Source organism: Sus scrofa, chromosome 12 (assembly GCF_000003025.6).
Source record: "Sus scrofa isolate TJ Tabasco breed Duroc chromosome 12, Sscrofa11.1, whole genome shotgun sequence".
Lineage (NCBI taxonomy): Eukaryota > Metazoa > Chordata > Mammalia > Artiodactyla > Suidae > Sus > Sus scrofa.
In genome coordinates, this window is record NC_010454.4 from 18,860,479 (window position 1) to 18,880,385 (window position 19,907).

General features: G+C 54.1%; 1 protein-coding gene across 1 annotated transcript; it reads left to right on the forward strand.

Annotated features, from left to right (window-relative positions):
- Positions 261–16,903, forward strand: ITGA2B (integrin subunit alpha 2b). Its single transcript, NM_213998.1, is given in 30 exon segments — positions 261–465; positions 2,935–3,056; positions 3,146–3,243; positions 3,350–3,515; positions 3,819–3,865; positions 3,939–3,984; positions 4,078–4,206; positions 4,575–4,622; positions 4,787–4,830; positions 4,974–5,027; positions 5,168–5,220; positions 5,411–5,622; positions 8,738–8,920; positions 9,174–9,219; positions 9,324–9,428; positions 9,509–9,564; positions 9,657–9,808; positions 9,945–10,070; positions 10,444–10,511; positions 10,675–10,822; positions 11,894–11,986; positions 12,780–12,859; positions 13,177–13,257; positions 13,374–13,467; positions 13,569–13,721; positions 13,842–13,967; positions 14,875–14,988; positions 15,185–15,286; positions 15,483–15,599; positions 16,647–16,903. Coding segments are annotated over 30 exon segments (3,111 nt in total). The 5' UTR covers positions 261–277; the 3' UTR covers positions 16,707–16,903.

A 19,907-nucleotide genomic window follows, 5' to 3' on the forward strand; every position in this document is an offset into this window, starting at 1 on the left:
CGTGGTTGAAAGGCAGAACCAATAGGATTTGGTGATAAACTACTCTCAAGAAAAGGGAGGAGTCAGCTTTTCAGCCATAAGCATCCCCCCCAGAGTGGCCTCACCCCCTTTCTGGCAATCCTAGAAACCACATGCGTCCAGGGCTTATAACACTTTACTCTGCCTACCGCTCAGCAAGAGGGTTTCAGTTTGATAAGGAAAGACTTCCTGTGGTGGAATTGAAAGGAAGAGGAAGGAGCTAACCCATTCCTGCCTAGGAGGTTGTTGGAGAAGGAAGATGGCCAGAGCTTTGTGTCTACTTCATGCCCTCTGGCTTCTGGAGTGGGTGCAACTGCTCTTGGGACCCGGTGCTGCCCCTCCAACCTGGGCCTTGAACCTGGACCCAGTGCATCTCACCATCTACACAGGCCCCAATGGCAGCCACTTTGGGTTTTCATTGGACTTCTACAAGAAGAGCCATGGCAGGTGAGCCCTGGGGGACTGCCCCACCATCACTGCTTCTGTGGGTCTCCAGATCCCCATATGTGGTAGAGGTTGAGCAAAGTGACTTCTGGAGTCTATTTGGGCTGAGTTCCTGTGGGTACTGGGGAGGGACCAGCTCAGGTGAGCGTTAGCGAGGGGCACCACTGGGGAGCTGGGCACAGCAAGAACAAAGGAAAGACAAAAGTCGATGCCTTATTTTTTTCCCTCCCAAAAAAAAATTTTTTTGGAAAATGACCCACTCCACCCTCATCCCCTCAAAATATAGAAAGCAGCACATGTCTGGAGTTCCTGTGGTGGCCCAGATTGCAGGTTCGATCCCTGGCCTTGCTGAGTGGGTTAAGGATCCAGCATTGCTGTGAGCTGTAGTATAGCTGTGGTGGGGTCCAGACTCAGCTTGGACCCCGCGTCGCTGTGGCTGTGGCATAGGCCAGCAGCTGTAGCTCTGATTGGACCCCTAGCCTGGGAACATCCTTATGCCTTGGGTGCGGCCCTAAAAAGGAAAAAAAAAAAAAAAAAAAAGAAGAAGAAGAAGGCAGTGCCTGTCTTAAATTGACATGCAAAACTATGAAACTGTCTACCCACCGCTGCCCTGCTCTTCTACCCCATTCCCCTTATCTCCAGCAAAATTACAAATATTTGAAAAGAAGCACTAGAGCATTCATGGTTGAGACTGATCAGGCTGAGAAGTCAGACTGCCAAGATCAGAGTCCTGGCTCTTCCCCTCTAGAGGGAAACTACCCTGAGCTAGTTATTTATTGAGGTGGACATGAACGTCCAGCTTCAGGGAGGGGCAAATGGCAAATGACCTTCAAGTATCAGCCCCTGGGGGAATTTCCTCTGCCGGAGAGAATCACCTCCCCTAAAGTTAAATCCCCTTCTCAATGACTGATCAATGGAAAGTGCTGAAGGCGGAGAGGGGTTAAGGGTGCAACTCTCTCACCTCAACTTGGAACAGTTCTGAAGGGTCATTCTAGCTCCAGAGTTCCCAGGGCATTGGCCCGTAGCTGTTATTGGGCTTGAAATTGAACTTGATTCCCTCCTCTGCCCACTCCTGCTTCTTTCCACACATATTGGTTTCATGGACACTACCTAGTAAACATTCTGCACACTTAAAAAAGTATAGATTTTGTGGGAGCATTTGTTATGTATTATTTGGCTGGCACCATGCTGAATGTTCTTCATACGCTTTCATTTGTTTGCTTGTTTGTCTGTTTGTTTTGGCCATGCCTGTGGCATGTGGAAGTTCACCAGCCAGAGATCAAACCCACGTCACAGCAGTAACCTGAGCTGCTGGAGTGTCAACGCAAGGCCCTTAACCCATTGGGCCACAAGGGAACTCCCTCCTCATACATTTATTTCATGTACTTCTCCTGACAGCATTTATTGGTTGGAATTGTCCAATAAATAAATAAATACATGGCAGAGCTATGATTTGAGCCTAGATATACTAGAGTCCTCAGAGATGTCAGCACCCCACCACTCACTTTAGAGATGCCCACTGGCTTATTTCTTCACCATTAAAACTAGCTCTCAGGGAGTTTCTGTTGTGGTGCAGCAGAAACAAATCTGACTAGTACCCATGAAGATGCGTGTTCTGTCCCTGGCTTCACTCAGTAAGTCTGGGATCCAGTGTTGCTGAGAGCTGTGGTGTAGGTCGCAGATGCGGCTCGGATCCCACGTTGCTGTGGCTCTGGCGTAGACTGGCAGCTACAGCTCCTATTAGACCCCTAGACTGGGAACCTCCATATGCCGTGGGAGCGGCCCTTGAAAAGGCAAAAAAAAAAAAAAAGACAACAACAACAATAACAAAACTAGCTATCAGGAGGGGATCCGATAATCTAATAGTCTCCAGACAGAGGTATTAGGGTGGCAGGTATTGGGGAATGCAACAGGGTGTACAGAGTTTAGGAAGTCTCTTAGCAAGGATATCAAACCCCTCCTGTTCAAATTGAACCAAATGGTTACAGTCTCAGCTTTACCTTTAATTCCCTGGGTTACTGTGGGTATGTCGTTTCCCTCTCTGGAAGTCAGTTTCACTGGCCATGAAATGGGCAAAATGTTGGGAGTTCCCGTCGTGGTGCAGTGGAAACGAATCCGACGAGGAACCATGAGGTTGCGAGTTCGATCCCTGACCTCGCTCAGTGGGTTAAAGATCTGGTGTTGCCCTGAGCTGTGGTGTAAGTCAAAGACTCGGCTTGGATCCCTCATTGCCGTGGCTGTGGCATAGGACAGCAGCTATAGCTCCGATTCGACCCCTAGCCTGGGAACCTCCATATGCCGCGGGTGCGGCCCTAAAAAGCAAAAAACAAACAAAAAAAACAAACCGTTGGCCTCGATGGTCTGTGAGGTCTCAATGGGGAAAGATGATCCAGTGACACCATCCCCAAGGCACACTACCCTTCCACGTAGCGCTTCCAACACGGGCAGCGCTCACCCAGCTTTTTTACGCAGCGTATCCATCGTGGTGGGGGCCCCGCGGACCCTGGGCCGCAACCTGGAGGAGACCGGCGGCGTTTTCCTGTGTCCCTGGAAGGCCAAGAGCGTCCAGTGCGTCGCGCTGTCCTTCAACCTCGGTGAGTCCCGCGCAAAGAGGGAAAAGGAAAGGCTAGAGGGAGGAGGGACAGCTGGGCTTCAGCACCCTACCCCTTCTTGTGCCCTCCAGATGATGAGACGCGAAACGTAGGCGCCCAAACTTTCCAAACCTTCAAGGCCCGTCAAGGACTAGGGGCGTCGGTCTTAACTTGGAGAGACAACGTTGTGGTGGGCGCCATGGGACAGGGCTCAGCGAGCTGACGGAGGGTAGGGACACGTGGAGGGGGGAACCCAACTCCCACCCCTTCCCCACTCTCCTGCGGCCCTTCTTCAGGCCTGCGCCCCCTGGCAGCACTGGAACGTCCTAGAAAAGAACGAGGAGGCTGAGAAGACACCTGTAGGTGGCTGCTTCGTGGCTCAGCTCCAGAACAGCGGCCGCGCGGAGTTCTCGCCCTGTCGGGCCAACCTCTTGAGCCTGGTTTACGTGGAAAGTAAATTCAGTAAGTTCGGCCTTCCGTTCGGGCTCCTCCCATTCGCGGCCCTGTAACCCCGCCCTGATCTCATCCTTTCCCCCAATGCCTCCAAACCCTGCTTTCCTTCTGGTATCGCCCACTGGCCCAGCTCCTAGCTCCACCCTCCCCCCCCCCCGCCCCGACCCCGCGCTGATTCAAGGCCACGCCTGCGAATCACTGTGGCTCCGCCTCCACATGCTTCCGGCCCCGCCCCGCCCCGCCCCAGGCCCCAGGGCTCGCTTCTTGATCAGTTGGGTCCCTTTGCTGACCCTTCCTCCTTGCCTCCTCTAGATGACAGGCGCTATTGCGAGGTCGGCTTCAGCTCTGCGGTCACTCAGGCGAGTAGAGCTAAAAGGCGCGAGGGCGGCTCCCAAGTAGGAGCCCCTCTCACCTCCAGGGTTTCCCTTTCAGGCTGGGGAGCTGGTGCTTGGGGCTCCTGGGGGCTACTATTTCTTAGGTACGTGCCCATCCGTACACCTCCCTCTCTTCTCTCTGCCCGGGTAGAGCCCACGCGTCTGGGACCCCACACCGACTGTCGCTCGCGTCCTAGGTCTCATGGCACGGGCTCCAATTGCCGATATCATCTCGAGTTACCGCCCAGGCACCCTCTTGTGGCACGTGCCCACCCAGAAGCTCACCTTCGACTCCGACCTTCCTGAGTACTACGAGAGCTACTTGGGTAAACCTGCCACCTCCCTTCGAGGCTTCCCAGCACTCTGCGTCACCGCTGGTCAGGTTTTGCCCCCGCGGGAACGCCCTCATGCCAACCCCAGCGGGCCAGAGCCAGTGCTAAGGCGCCTCCACCTTCTGCCCGGGCTGTTCCTACCGCCCCCCAGCGGACCTCCCAGTTCCCATTAGCTCCATCTGGCTTTCCCGCCCTGGATTCGTTGAGCGGCCAAGGGCAGGTCTTGACCTTCGAGTGGCCTCATTTGTCCCATCTACACAGTGCAGTGTTTGGACTGGGTGATCTCTGAGTCCCCTCTCCTCGCTCTTGGCGCCCTTCCTGCTTCACCCTCCCGCAAAGACTAATTCTCGCCTTGTCTTCAGGGTACTCGGTGGCTGTGGGCGAGTTCGACCGGAATCCCAACACCACAGGCAAGACATTCACTTAGTCAGGGGCGGGGTGTGGGGAGCCCAGCCCGGGAAGGAGCACCTCCAAACCCCGCGCTGAAACTCCCGGTTGTCCGGAATGACGGGCGGGAGGTAGGTGGTAAATTCCAAGGACCTTACCGGCTGGGGCTGGGCCCGGTTCTCCCCAGAGTACATCCTCGGTGGCCCCACCTGGAGCATGACCCTGGGAGCGGTAAGCGCCCTCTGACCACCGCTCAGTGACACGAAGCCACTGATTTCACTCTTCAGCCCAACACCCACCCACCCCCTGCCCCGACCTCCTGCTCTTCCCCTGTGGGGGCAAAAATGACACGTTCCTGTGCGCTGTCCAAACAGGTGGAAATTTTTACCTCGAAACACCAGAGGCTGCACCTGCTGCAGGGAGAGCAGGTGAGAGTCAGGTCCCGCTAGGGGTGGCCAAGCCTGAGGGATTGAGACCCTAGACTGTTCAGCAGGACATGATGGGGGCAAAGTCTAAGGAGGGTGCTGAGTCCCGTGGCAGAAATTAAGGTGTGCCTCATCTTGTGCAGGTGGCTTCATATTTCGGGCATTCAGTGGCCGTCACCGACGTCAACGGGGACGGGTGAGGTGCCAGGCGCCCCACTCCTGCCCAGTTGTGTCCCCACTTACCAGAGGTGTTGATTGCCCTGGGTCTCCTCCTTTCCTAGCCCTCACTCCCACGTGACCCCGGGGTGAGGCGCTGAGGATGGGTGAGATTTGGCTCTGGCCGGCAGCATCCCCTTAGTCCGCCCCACGTTAACCTCGGTCTGCAGGAGGCATGACCTCTTGGTGGGAGCGCCACTGTACATGGAGAGCCGTGCTGACCACAAGCTGGCCGAGGTGGGGCGTGTTTACTTGTTCCTGCAGTCTCGAGGTCACCACTCGCTGGGCACCCCCAGCCTCCTGCTGACAGGCACACAGCTCTATGGACGATTTGGCTCAGCCATCGCGCCTCTGGGCGACTTGAACCGGGATGGCTACAATGGTAAGGGAAGGGAGGAGCCCCCTCTTGCTGCAGAGGGGTTTACGGCCACAACAAAGACCCTGGATTAGACCTTGATGGCAGTGGGAGCCAGGAGGGGTTTAAGCAGGAGAGACTTAAAGGAGACCCATTAGGATTTATTCACATTAGTTCAGGCAAGAGATGGCGACTGCCTGGATGTGGATTTTGGCAGTGAACTTAAGATGAGGGTGATTTCGAGATATTTATTACTTAGATGGGTAACTGGATGTGGGGCTAAGAGAGAGAGGAGTTGGGTGGTTGCTGGTGCCCTTCACTGCCTGGAACTCACATACAGCGGGCCTGGGGAGTGAGATGGGTTGGGGAAATCCACAGTTCAGCTCTGGACCTTTTGGATCCTGAAGGGCTTTGGGAGCATTAGGCAGACACATCCAGAGAACAGCGGGGTGAGGCTTCCCCCACTTCCAGCAGAGAGGTCTGAGTGGGAGGTGGGGGTTTAGGGTGGTCCTGGGAACTTGCAAAGTGTGAAGGGGCCCAGGACCGAGCCCTGGGGAGCAAGAGCATTTAGGGAACATTTAGGGAGAACGTGAGTCCAGAAAGGAGGCAGGAATGTTCAGAGAGGTGGGAGGGAAACCAGGAGGTCTGATGGCTCGGAACTCAAAGGAAGAGGGCAATAAGCAAGAGGAATGCAGCTCTGGATGCAGCTGAAAGGTACAATCAGATGGGGCTGGAGAAGTAAGTCTCCATGGACTTTAGCAAGAAGGAGGTCATTGGTGACAGTGACAAGAACCGATCAGAGCTGGGTAGAAGCCAGAATACCATGGGGCAAGATATGAATGGGGGTGAAGAATAGCCAGGAGAGACAGCTGTTTCAAGCAGTTTGTGGAAGGAAAGAGAGAAAAGCTGATTACTGAAAGGAGATGAGGGTCGGCAGAAGGTTATTTTAATTTCAAAGAATATGGAGTGGGTTGAACGTGGAGGAGAAGGATATTGTGGGGCAGTGGGGGACAGCGTGAGCTGGAGGAGGGTCCCTGCAACGCCTGAGGGATGCAGGTGTGGGATGCTCAGCCCAGTGGCAGGTAAAGGAGGGACCCCAGGGTCAAGGAGGGAAAGGGGGGAAAGCTGGGTGTGGAGCTAAAGCACAACAGTCGGGCTCCTTCCCTTTGTGCAAGAAATACGGGGCTGGGAGCTGGACTGAATGGAGAAGCTTTGAAATAGACGCCGAGCAGAAAACCCCGAGGGGCTTCTGGGCAGCACTGAGGTCCCCAGTGGAGGCTAGAGGTCAGGAATTCATGGTGCCTGATTATGGTGGCTTCTGGCCAGCCTTGCCCAGGACTGGCAATGGGGCAAGATGACTGAGGATATGACAATTGTGATCAAATGGTCAGAAAAGAAGTGCGGTGATGAGGGAGCCGAAGAATAGGTGACAATGGAGGCCCAGGGCCTGAGGATGAGACTGTGGTCCGAGTGGTCTATTTGGATGACTTTGTATAACTCTAGCAGAAAAACCAACGAAGATTTTCAAAAGAAAAAACTGCACGGAAAAACATCATAAATTCAGAAAGGAAAAACAGAGCATACATATATATACATGTCATACATATATATGTGTATATATGTGTGTGTGTGCATATATATATATCTATATATATCTCAAAGATCTCAATTCCCATCATATGCAAAGAATTCTTACAAATTAATAAGATTATGATCGTTAATAAATTTTCAAGGAGTTCCCACTTTGGCACAGTGGGTTAAGAATATAACTGCGTGGTGTTCCCCGTGGTGCCTCAGTGGAAACGCATCCGACTAGGAACCATGAGGTTACAGGTTCGATCCCTGGCCTCGCTCAGGGGGTTAAGGATCCGGCATTGCTGTGGCTGTGGTGTAGGCTGGCAGCTGTAGCTCCAATTTGACCCCTAGCCTGGGAACTTCCATATGCCGCAGTTGTGATTCTAAAAAAAAAAAAAAAAAATCTAACTGCGGCGGCTTGGGTCACTGTGGAAGGAAGCTCAGTTTCTATCCCTAGCCCAGCACAGTGCGTTAAAGTTCTGGAATGGCCACAGCTGCAGCTGCAGAGTAGGTCACAGCTTCAGCTCAGATTTAATCCTTGGCCTGAAAACTTCCATATGCCATGGGTGCAGCCATAAATAAATAAATGCATGGAGTTCCCATCATGGCTCAGCGGTTAATGAACCCCACTAGTATCCATGAGGATGCAGATTTGATCGCTGGCCTCACTCAGTGGGTTAAGGGTCTGGCATTCCTGTGAGCTGTGGTGTAGGTCGAAGATGCGGCTTGGATCCTGTGTTGCTGTGGCTGTGGCACAGGCCAGCAGCTGCAGCTCTGAATCAACCCCTAGCTTGGGAACTTCCATATGCCCCGGGTGTGGCCTTAAAAAGACCAAAAAAAAAAAAAAATACAAATACAAATAAAATTTCAAGAGTGATCTTAAAAAGTCATCAGTGATGACAAGCCCATGTGGCTCTGGGTTTGCATGATAGGAGTGGAATGGGATGAAGACCCTCTCAGGGGAGGATGGGACCAAATATTTAATAGGTCTTGATTAATGCAATCTCCTGGGATTCCATTTTCTCATCTAAAATGGGAATAATAATCCCAGTTTTCAAGAATAAATGAAATCGGGCCCTCCCGTCTTGGCTCAGCGGTTAACAAACCCAACTAGCAACCATGAGGAGGCAGGTTTGATCCCTGGCCTCACTCAGTGGGTTAAGGATCCGGCGTTGCTGTGAGCTGTGGTGTAGGCTGGCAGCTGTAGCTCCAATTAGACCCCTACCTAGCCTGGGAACCTCCACATGCCGCTAGTGCGGCCCTAAAAAAAAAAAAAAAACGAATATTAAATGAAATCATGTCAGTATATTTTCTCAGCAGAGAGTGAGGGCTGTTACTGTTTTTACAACTATTGGACTTGATGGGTCTCCCTCCTTCTTGACTGTAAACTCCCGGAGGGCGGGGGGCGGGGGGGGGGGGCTGGGCAGCCGCCTCCTTGACTGGGACCTTTACATTCCTCTGCCGGCCCCCTGGGGTCTCCCCAGAGAAGGAGCTCTGGAAAGTTTTTCTGGTCTCTCTGGAGAGAATGGATAATAACCTCCCCCCCCCTTTCTGCTCTTCCTTCCAGATGTTGCCGTGGCCGCCCCCTATGGGGGTCCCACCGGTCAGGGCCAAGTATCGGTGTTCCTGGGTCAGAGTGAGGGGCTTAACTCGCAGCCCTCCCAGGTCCTGCACAGCCCCTTTGCCGCAGGCTCTGCCTTTGGCTTCTCCCTTCGAGGTGCCACAGACATCGATGACAATGGATACCCAGGTGCCTCTGCATTGCCTCCAGCTAGATAGGAGGGACCAAGGGGCATTAGCTGGAGATGCGGAGGGACACAACCAGGGGCCCATTCCTGACCTGGGGCCCCACTGAGGGCTCTGACCTGCCTGTGGGGCTGGGGGCCAGATCAGACCTCCCAGAGGAGGGGGAGTGTAGGAACTCCTGGCCAGATGACATGAAGACCTCATGGCCTTGCTAATGAACAATCCTGACAACTGCCTTCTTCCCACCATGTCGATAGACCTGCTGGTAGGAGCTTACGGGGCCGACAAGGTTGTCGTGTACCGGTGAGCACTGGCTCCAGGGGCGGGGGTGGGAGGGTGAGGACCACACCCCCAGAGGAGACCACGCCCAGAGGGGCCGCGATGGCAAGCCTCCCGCATCCCATCAGAGCTCAGCCGGTGGTGACCGCCACTGTCCAGCTGATGGTGCAAGAATCCCTGAATCCTGCTGTGAAGAATTGTGTCCAGCCCCAAACCAAGACACCAGTGAGCTGGTAAGGAGGGCACGGAGCAGGCAGAATGTGGTACCTCGGTAGGGGGCCCCAGCTCCTGATCCCCACGCACATCTTTGCAGCTTTACCATCCAGATGTGCGTGGGAGCCACTGGGCACAACATTCCTGAGAAGCTGCGTGAGTGGCACCATGGGGACAGGGGGAGGTGGGCCTGGGCTCCCCTGGAGGCTGACCAGGGAGACCCTGACCCTCCCTGCCTGCCCTGCCAGGCCTAAATGCCGAGCTGCAGCTGGACCGGCAGAAGCCCCACCAGAGCCGGCGGGTGCTGCTGCTGGCTTCCCAACAGGCGAGCACTGTCCTGGACGTGGATCTGACCTGGAGGCAGAGCCCCACCTGCCACAACACCACGGCCTTCCTCCGGGTACGCCCAGGCTGGGAATGGGAGGGCTGAGAAGGGGAGCCCTCGGGCGTCAGGCTGGATACTGCAGGGGTGAGTCTGGGACACATGTGGTAGGGTGCAGGGGGCCAAGTCGACCTGATTCTTGTCCCCTCTCTAGGATGAGGCTGATTTCCGGGACAAGCTGAGCCCCATCGTGCTCAGCTTCAATGTGTCCCTGCAGCCGGAGAAGAATGGAGACGCCCTCACGTTCATGCTGCATGGAGACACCCACGTTCAGGAACAGGTAAGGGGTGCGCAGGTACTGGCAAAGGAGATGCAGGACCCCTGCCAGAAAGTCAACGGTAGAGTTAGTGTCCAAATCGTGGTTACTCTAAACTGTAATGAAAACCCCAATGTTTCAATATCCTCTAAACCCTCATGTAAACCCCAAAAGTTGATGTCACCTCTAAACGCTGATATAAACCCTACAGACCCTGAGGTCATTCTCAGAGCCCTGATATTGTCCCAAACCCTGATGCAAACTCCAAAGCGCTGATGTCATCTCAAGCTCCAGCTCCATTCGCAGACCTTCCAATTCCCTAAGCGCTGCTGTGACCACCCCCCCAACTGTCCCACATGCCCCCAACTGACCCACACTCCTGATGTGCCCGCTCTAGACCCGCATCATCCTGGACTGTGGGGAAGACCAAGTGTGCGTGCCAAAGCTCCAGCTCTCGGCCAACACGTGAGGATCCGGCCCGCTCCACCCCGCCCTGGCCCTGTCTGCCTCCACGACACCCCCGCCCCCCTGTGTCCTGATTCCCCGTCCTCGTCCTCGGCCGCTCTCCTCCTCCCAGACCCTCCACTTGCACCCGGGTCTCCTCGGCTTTACTCCCTTCTCCCCACAGGACAGGCTCCCCACTCCTAGTTGGAGCTGATAATGTGCTGGAGCTGCACGTGGTCGCGGCCAATGAGGGCGAGGGAGCCCATGAGGCCGAGCTGGTTGTGCACCTGCCCCCAGGTGCTCACTACATGCAGGCCCTCAGCAACACCAAGGTGAGGCCCCCACTGTGGGGGGCGGGGGGGCATTACCCGGGGCCTGGGAGGCACAGGAATCGACTCTCCTCTCCCACCTGAGAGCTCCTACTTCTCTCATGTTTTCCTGGAATTTTTTCCCCCTTTTAATTTGGAAGAGGAGTATTTGCTAATAGCATAAAATTCAAGAACTCGGTTATAAAACCTAAACCAAAAATGGCTCGAGAAATGGGAGTTCCCATTGTGGCGCAACGGAAATGAATCCGACTAGTGTCCATGAGGATGTGGGTTCATTTCCTGGCCTCAAACTGTGGGTCGGGGATCTGGTGATGCCGTGAGCTGTAGTATAGGTTACAGACTCGGCTCAGATCCTACGTTGCTGTGGCTGTGGCATAGGCCAGCATCTGTAGCTCCCATTCGACCCCTAGCCTGAGAACTTCGACATGCCTCAGGTGCAGCCCTAAAAAGCAAAAAAAATTTTTTAAAGGCTCAGGAAATAAATGTTAACAGGAACCTCTGTTAACATTTGCTGGATTTCTTTCCAGTATTTTTTTCTCGACATTGTCATTTACATAGGTGTATATTTAAATTTTATTCTATTGATGTAGTTTATACCAATGGGACTATATACTCCATGTAATGTTTTGTAGTTTTCACTTCCAAAAATAAATTATTAGAAAGAGGAAGTTCCCGTTGCAGCTCAGGGGGTAAGAACCTGACTAGTCTCCGTGAGGACTTGGGTTTGATTCCTGGGCCCACTCAGTGGGTTAAGGATCTGGCGTTGCTGCAAGCTGCAGCAGAGATCACATATTCAGCTTGGATCCCTGTTGCCATGGCTGTGGCGTAGGCCAGTAGCTGCAGCTGCCATTCCACCCCTAGCCTGGGACCTTCCATATATCAGGCCTAAAAAGAAAAAGAAGAAGAAGAAAGTGCTACGTTAATACATAAAAAAGACGCGACAGTCCCTTGAACTCCCACCTGGAGAAACTCCCCTCCCCACCCGAATCCTCCCCTCCCTGACTTGTGAAGGGAACTTAAATCTATATGAGGTGCTCTATGATAATCTTCTCTCTCGGGACCGCCTCCCCGAAGAGCTTCGAGAGGCTCATCTGTACCCAGAAGAAGGAGAATGAGACCAAAGTGGTGCTGTGTGAGCTGGGCAACCCCATGAAGGGGGATACCCAGGTGAGGCCACCGAGTCCTGGATGCTGGGTCCCTTCGCCCAGGGGTGGATGGACAGCTAGGCTTTAGGGGCTGGTTTGGAGTCAGGTGGCTCTGATCTGGAAGCCTGGTCCTCCCACTCCCTAGCTGTGTGTTCTTGGGTGACTGACTCCCTCTCTGAGTGGGATTCTGAGCAAAATGGACATAAGAACAGTGACCTTGGCAGGGAGGGAGTGGGAGGGACTGGGAGTTTGGGGTTAGTAGATGCAAACCATTCCATTTAGAATGGAGAAGCAATGAGGTCCTACTCTACAGCACAGGGCACTATCTCCAATCTCATGGGATAGGACATGATGGAAGATAAGATGAGAAAAAGAATGTAACCCTTGGTGGCTCAGCAGGTTAAGAACTTGACATAGTGTCCATGAGGATGTGGGTTCGATCCCTGGCCTCGCTCAGTGGGTTAAGGTTCTGGCATTGATACAATCTGCAGCATAGGTTGCAGATGCAGCTTGGATCTGGCGTGGCTGTGGCTGTGGCATAGGCCGGCAGCCACGGCTCCGATTCATCCCCTAGCCTGGGAACTTCCACGTGTCACAAGTGCAGCTCTAAAAAGAAAAAGAATATCTATCTATCTATATCTATCTATGTGCCTGGGTCACTTTGCTGTACAGCAGAAACTGGCACAACGTTGCCAATTTTTTAAAAAAATCAAAATGGAATGGTGACATTGGAGGATGAGGACTGGAGGCCACCGTCAGAGCAGGGCGCCCAGAGCGGGCATTTGGGTGGTGACTTGTCCCTCCCCGCCTCTCAGATAGAAATCACGATGTTGGTGAGTGTGGGGAACCTGGAAGAGGCTGGGGAGCACGTGTCCTTCCGGCTGCAGATCAGGAGGTACCAGACTGGGAAGCACTCCCTTCCCCTCTGACCCCCTCGCGGAGATCCTCAGATGCCCTGCACACACCAGGGGCTTCTGGGCTGCCTGCTCTTTAGACTTCCCTGTTCCCTTTCTCTCTCAGAGACTTGTGTCTGAGCTTTGGAGCCGTAGAGGAAGTTCTTTTCCAGGTCTAACTTTAGTGTGGCCTGCTGTTTGTGGATTTAGCGCTTCCCGAGCCCTCGGAATTCTGGCCTGGGCCCCGAGAGTCCTGATGTTCCCTGGGCTGGTGTCCCTGACCTGTTTCCCCTCCCCACCCCCCACCCCCACCCCCCAGCAAGAACAGCCAGAATCCAAACAGCGAGACAGTGGTGCTGGATGTGCAAGTCCGGGCAGAGGCCCACCTGGAGCTGAGAGGGTGAGCGGCCAGGATGGGAAAGGGAGATGGCAGGCCGAGCCCTAAGGCTCAAGGGGTCCTGGGCGAACCCACACAGGCAAGTCAAGGGATCAGGCTCACTCGGGGGGACCTTGCAGGAACTCCTTTCCAGCCTCCCTGTTGATGGCGGCAGAAGGCGATTGGGAGAACAGCTCGGACAATTTGGGCCCCAAAGTGGAGCACACCTATGAGGTAGGGAGGAGCCTCGGGGCCCCGGGCTGGGTTGGGAGGGTCCCCGGAGCCGGTCTAGGTGCTGAACCTCCTGCTAAATGCTGCCGACACTACCCCGCCAGCTCCACAACAATGGCCCTAGTACCGTAAGTGGCCTCCACCTCAGGCTCCACCTGCCCGGCCAGTCCCAGACCTCCGACCTGCTCTACATCGTGGACATACAGACCCAGGGAGGCCTTCAGTGCTCCCCGCAGCCCTCTCCCAACCCCCGCCAGGTGAGAGCCTGGGTGGATGTAAGAGCCATGGATGAATCTCCAGCCCATCAACCGAGGTCCCTCTGGGAGGGCGAAGAGAGGGGCAGAGTTCGGGACCTGATGGCCTCTTTGCCTCTCCAGCTGGACTGGGGGCTGCACAGCCCCACACCCTCCCCTGTGTACCCAGCTCATCACAAGCGGAATCGCAGACAGGCAGTCCTGCCAGGGCAGAAGCAGCCGTCGAGTCTTCAGGATCCAATTCTCCTGGTGAGCAGACTCTGTGGTCTCCAGCTGAGGCCCCCCTGCGTCCCAGGGGCAGAGGGGATGGGAGGCAGGGAGAGAGAGGCGTGGGCGGGGTGAGGTGGGCTTTCTGTGGGCCACTTTGGTCCCACAGAGACCTTCCAGGGAATGTGAAGGACTGTGCCGGTCTTGTGTCCGGGGTGGGGTGGGGTGGAGGCCACTTGCATTCTTTAAGATTTCCAGGAGTATCCGCTGCGGCGAAACGGGGTCGGTGGTGTCTTGGGAGTGCTGGGATGCAGGTTCCATCCCCAGCCCGGCACAGTGGGTTAAGGAGCCAGTGTTGCCGCAGCTGTGGCTTAGCGGCTTGGATCTGATCCCTGGGCCGGGAAAGAAAGAGAGAAAGAAGGAAAGAAAGGAAGGTAGGAAGGAAGGAAAGAAGGAAGGAAGGAAGGAAGGAAAGAAGGAAGGAGGGAAGGAAGGAAGGAAGGAAGAAAGAAAGAAAGAAAGAAAGAAAGAAAGAAAGAAAGAAAGAAAGAGGAAAGAAGAAAGAAGGAAAGAAAAGAAAGAAAGAAAGAAAGAAAGAAAGAAAGAAAGAAAGAAAGAAAGAAAGAAAAAAGAAAGAAAGAAGGAAAGAAAAGAAAGAACGGTTTCCAGTACATTAAAGAAAAAGCATAAATGCCTCAGCGGGGTTGCAAAAAGTCTGGGCGTGTGTAAAAGGCTGCGGGACTGAGCCCCTTCTTCCCGCCGTCTCCCCGCATCTCTGGGATAATGTGAGCAACCGCCTTTAGAGATAGGGTCAGAAGCTTGCATCTGAGGCCTTTCTTGAGGGGAGGCCCAGCTGGAGCTCCCCGCCCCCAGCCGCCTCCGCCTTGGGTCCGGCGGTGAGAGGGTGAGGGGTCAGGTGGGGCTGGGGACCAGTGCCGCATCCCCTCAGAGCTGCGACTCGGCGCCCTGCACCGTGGTGCACTGTGACCTTCCGGAGATGGCGCGTGGGCAGCGGGCCATGGTCACCGCGCAGGCTTTCCTGTGGCTGCCCAGCCTCCGCCAGGTGGGCCGGGATGCGGGGGCCGAGCGTGCTCTGGTGGGGAGGCAGGGCTTGGGGGGGTTGGGGGAGGAGGGGGGCAGGTTTACCTCGGAGGAGATGCGATTAAGCCGGCGACGCGTCTCCCCCAAGGGAGTCTGGGGCTGCGACTCTGGCCGCCAACAGGCCTTGTGTAAATGGCTCTCACCGCCGCCCCATCCAGAGACCCCTGGATCAGTTTGTGCTGCGGTCGCACGCTTGGTTCAACGTCTCTTCCCTTCCCTACGCCGTGCCGGCCCTCAGCCTGCCCAGCGGGGAAGCTCAGGTGAGGGTGGAAGGCCGGCGGACGGTGGCCTCCCCACTGTCCGTGTCCAGCAGGGTGGGGCGGGGGCCTCCCTGGGTCCCAGGGGTGGGACAGGTAAGTGGCTTGGCTGGGGGTCCCCCAGCCAAGCCGGCAAGGTTGAGTCTTTGGGATAAGCGAGGGTCCCCGCCACCGAGGCGACGCCCGCGTCTCCCCTCAGGTGCAGACACAGGTGCTTCGGGTCTTGGAGGACAGAGAGGTTCCACTCTGGTGGATGCTGGTAGGCGTGCTGGGCGGCCTGCTGTTGCTCACACTGCTGGTCCTGGCCATGTGGAAGGTGAGGCATGGGGGGCCGGGGCGCCCCCTCCGGTCACCTCCCCAGGGAGTCAGAGAGAGGTGGTGGCCCCCGTGGGGGACCCTGGGCTCATCTGATCTCCATCTCTACTATTAGAATGTCATTTTCCAGGGAGTTCCTGTTGTGGGCTCAGCGGGTTCAGAATCCTAGTAGTCTCCATGAGGATTCAGGTTTAATCTCTGGCCTCAATCAGTGGGTTAAGGATCCGGCATTGCTATGAGCTGCGGTGTGGGTCACAGATCTGGTGTCACTGTGGCTGTGGCTGTGACCTAGGCCAGCAGCTGTTGCTCCAAGTCAACCCCTAGCTTGGGAACCTCCATGTGCCACAGGTGTGGCCCTAAAAAAACAAAAGCCCCCCCCCCCAAAAAGAGTATATCATTTTCCAGAGGACCTCGTCCAGGTCACAGATCCCTGGGAGACGTGGCACCTGCAGTTCTAGGGCTTTTAGACCCATCCCCCCCCCCCCGAAAGCAGGAGCCCCAGGGACTGAGTCCTGCCTGCCGGAATTGCCTGGCCGCTGAGGACAGGGCTCATCGCCTCCCTGTCCTGTCCTTCCCTGGCCTGAGGTGGGAGACCCTGGTTGGATCTAGACTCTGCTTCCCACTCCTTCCCAAGCCCTGGCGAGTCACTCTCTCCTCTGCTCCTGGAGAATCTGTGGGCTGTTCTAGACGCCCAAGTATCAGAGCCCTGGAAAGCCAAGGCGCTTTTAGGGAAAACTACACATGAGACTTAGAATCAAATATATACTATCATGGGCCTGAGTCATGTAGAGACATAATCATCAGTACTTAAGAAAAATTCAGGAAAGAAAAACCAAAACATTAAAAAAAAATTTTTTTGGTTTTTTTTTTTTTGTTATATGCATTATCTCTAGATGGGGAAAGGCTTCTGTTTGATCATATAGTAGAGTTTGTGTTCTGTGCTGGTCCAGGAAGAGGACCTGGTGGCTGGCTGGTGTCTAGCATCTGGCCACCACTGTTGCTCTGGGGTCTAAAGATCACCTTTACACCCTCTGTCCCCCACCCCCAGTGTGGCTTCTTCAAGCGGAATCGGCCACCCCTGGAAGAATCTGATGAAGAGGAGGAGTGACGCTGCAGCCCACACATCTCTGTTCCTGCAGAAAGGCTGCATGTGGTGACTGCCCTGTCCCTCTTCTCCAGCCAGTGCCCTGCGAGCTCTGCTCGCCCATGAATTGGAGCTGTTCCCTGGAGGCCTCCCGATGTCCTCCTGCTCCCATCAGAGCTGGCTCACCCCCCTTCCTGCTGCCTAATAAAGAGGCTGAACCCCAGCTCCTAGCATGCTGCCTCCTCTTGGGGACAGAGGAGAAGGGCTGAGGTGATGTTTGGAGTGCAGATCTAGGGCTGGTAGAAGTGTGAGCAGAGAGGGTCTCTGCCGGGGCAAAGGGTGCAAATTACTGCCTTTGGGGAGTGTCCAGGAATAGATAGCAGGGGTGAAACAAGGGCGAAAGGGTGGCAGAGCCTCCAAGTGAGACTGGGGGCGATGAGATGTCTGAGGGTAGCTGGGTGGGATGGGGGTTGGGAACATCAAAGAAGGTGGGCTGAGTCCCTGGCGGCAGACTTTAAACAATATTTTTTCCCATAATTTTGGAGGGAATAAGCCTCAAGATGACCTGACATTTGGGGAAATGACACGCTGTCCCTATTCTCATCAAAGAAGGCCTTAAAGAGTTCCCTTGTGGTTCAATGGGTTAAGGAACTGGCGTTGCCACTGCTGCAGCTCGGGTTGCTGCTATGGTACAGGTTCAATCCCCGGCCCGGGAATTTTCACATGCTGCAGGCATGGTGAATGAAGGAAAAGAAAGAAAGAAAGAGAGAAAGGAAGAAAGAAGGGGAGAAAAGAAGAAAGGTGAAGAAAGAAAGAGCAAAAAGGAAGCATGTAAAGCTGTATTCAGAGTGAGGAAGGGAGGCCTCAGTCTGAGGGAGGCAGTGTCACAGCAGGGACAGAAGAGCAGGCATTGCTATCTGGCTCCCTTGCTGCTTGCTGTCCCTTCTTTCCTTCCAAGGGGAAGGGTCTTCGGTTAGGGCGCAGGCAGGGAGCTCACAGGAGGGATGGGCGTGGAAGACGGGAGGCAGTGGAGAGAGGTGGGGGGCCCACCTGCATCCTGAGAGATGTGTTGGTTCACGGGTTCCATAAATACTGACTGAGCACCGACCATGGGTCTTGATACTGTGCCAGTGCTGAGCTGGAGCCGTGGAAGAAACAAAGTCCCTGTGCTCACAGGACTCGGGGTAAAGAATAAACAAATCAATGTATGCTCAATGGTGGTCAATGCTGGGAGCAAAAATAAAGGCAAGGAGGAGTTCCCATTGTACCTCAGCGGAAAGGAATCTACCTACCATTTGTGAGGATGCAGTTTTGATCCCTGGCCTCGCTCAGTGGGTGAAGGATCTGGCGTTGCCATGAGCTGTAGTGTAGGTTGCAGATGTGGCTTGGGTCTGGCGTTGCTGTGGCTGTGGCGTACGTGGGCGGCTACAGCTCCAATTTGACTCCTAGCCTGGGAATCCCCATATACCATGGGTGTGGCCCTAAAAAGATAAGTGAATCAATAAAAGGAGATCGTGATCGAATTAAGTGGGTGCTGGAAGAGGGCTGACATGTCAGGGAGAGGAGTCAGGGAAGGCCTCTGATGAGGTGAGCAGAGAGATGAATGAATGAGGCAGGTGGCTGCAGGGAATAAAGTGTCCTAGACAAAAAGAGATGTAAATGAAAAGGCCTGTGGTGGGAGTAGGCTCCATGTATTTAAGTAAAAGCAAGGAGACCCTTGGGGTGGAGACACGCAGGGGGTCCAGATGAGGTCAGGGGTGGGGGCATAGCCTCCCTGTGGCCATCAGGAGTACCTTGGACTTGATGCCAGGTGCTGGGGGAAGCCATTGATGAACAGACTTACCTCAGAAGAGCTTCTGGCCTTTGATTTTACCCAAAGGAGAAAAAGGTAAATTCTTTTTTTTTTTTTTTTGTCTTTTTGCCATTTCTAGGGCCCCTCCTGTGGCATATGGAGTTTCCCAGGCTAGAGGTCTGATCAGAGCTGTAGCCACCAGCCTATGCCAGAGCCACAGCAATGTGGGATCCGAGCCTCGTCTGCAACCTACACCACAGCTCACGGCAACGCTGGATCGTTAACCCACTGAGCAAGGCCAAGGACCGAACCCACAACCTCGTGGTTCCTAGTCGAATTTGTTAACCACTGCGCCACGAAGGGAACTCTAAAAGGTAAATTCTGAAAAGAACAATTTGATATCCATGCATGGCAAGTTCGAGAACAGGTTTCTAGTTGGGTGACTGTGACCATTTAGCAAAAAATTAAGCTGTGATCCTTGAACACCAGCCAAACTCCCTCTCCCCTCCACCATTGTAACTGGATGGCCCCAGATCATTTATCTTGATCTAGCAAAGCATTTGGCATTGTCCTTATTATAGACAAGACAGAAATGTGAATTGGATGATAGCAACTCAGATTTAAAACTGAACAATTTAAAAAATAAATAAATAAATAAATATAAAACTGAACAATTTTGATAAAGCTGAAGGAGATCTCTAGGGAATTGTCCCAAAGCTCCATCCCTGGGCTGCCTGGGAAAAAAAGGCAGTGAAGCTGCTCTTCACCCTGCAGGTGGCTGCTGGCTGGGATGAGAGGCAGCTCCAAAACAATGGGTGACTGAAGCAGATTCATGGCAGCCTTGACAGACTGGAAAATTGGGTTGAAACCAACGAGATGAAATTCACCAGGAATGAGTGCTAAATCCTGCCTTGAGGTTGTGAAAAAATTGGTTACATAAGAATAGGACTGGGAAATTTGATTACATGGAAACTTATGAGAAAGAGAGGGGAAAAAAGGAGGAAGGGAAAGAGAAAGAAGACAAGAGAGGAAGGAAAAATAGAAGGAAGAAAGAAAGGAGGGAAAGAAGGAGGAAGGAAGAGAGGGAGGAAGGAAGGAATGAGGAAGAATTGGGTGGTTTTATTCACAAGCTCGTAACAATGTGTCTTTAAGTCATTAGACTCAACTAGGGTACCCAACCAGAAGAAAAGCCTGACCTCTGGGGGATGGAGTTCCTTGCCTTAGATACAAAGTCCACTCCAGGTCACCACACTGTGAGAAAGAGGTGACAAGCCAGAGAGAACCAGGAAAGGGGGATGGATATCAGATTAGATGAGGATCTGACCACCCAGAAGCTGGATGATGAGGAAACCCAGAAACTGGAAAGAAAGAGAGCTTGGCTGGAGCCTGGGCAGGCTTCCAGTTTGGGGTTCAAATGTGAGGTTCAGTGGCTA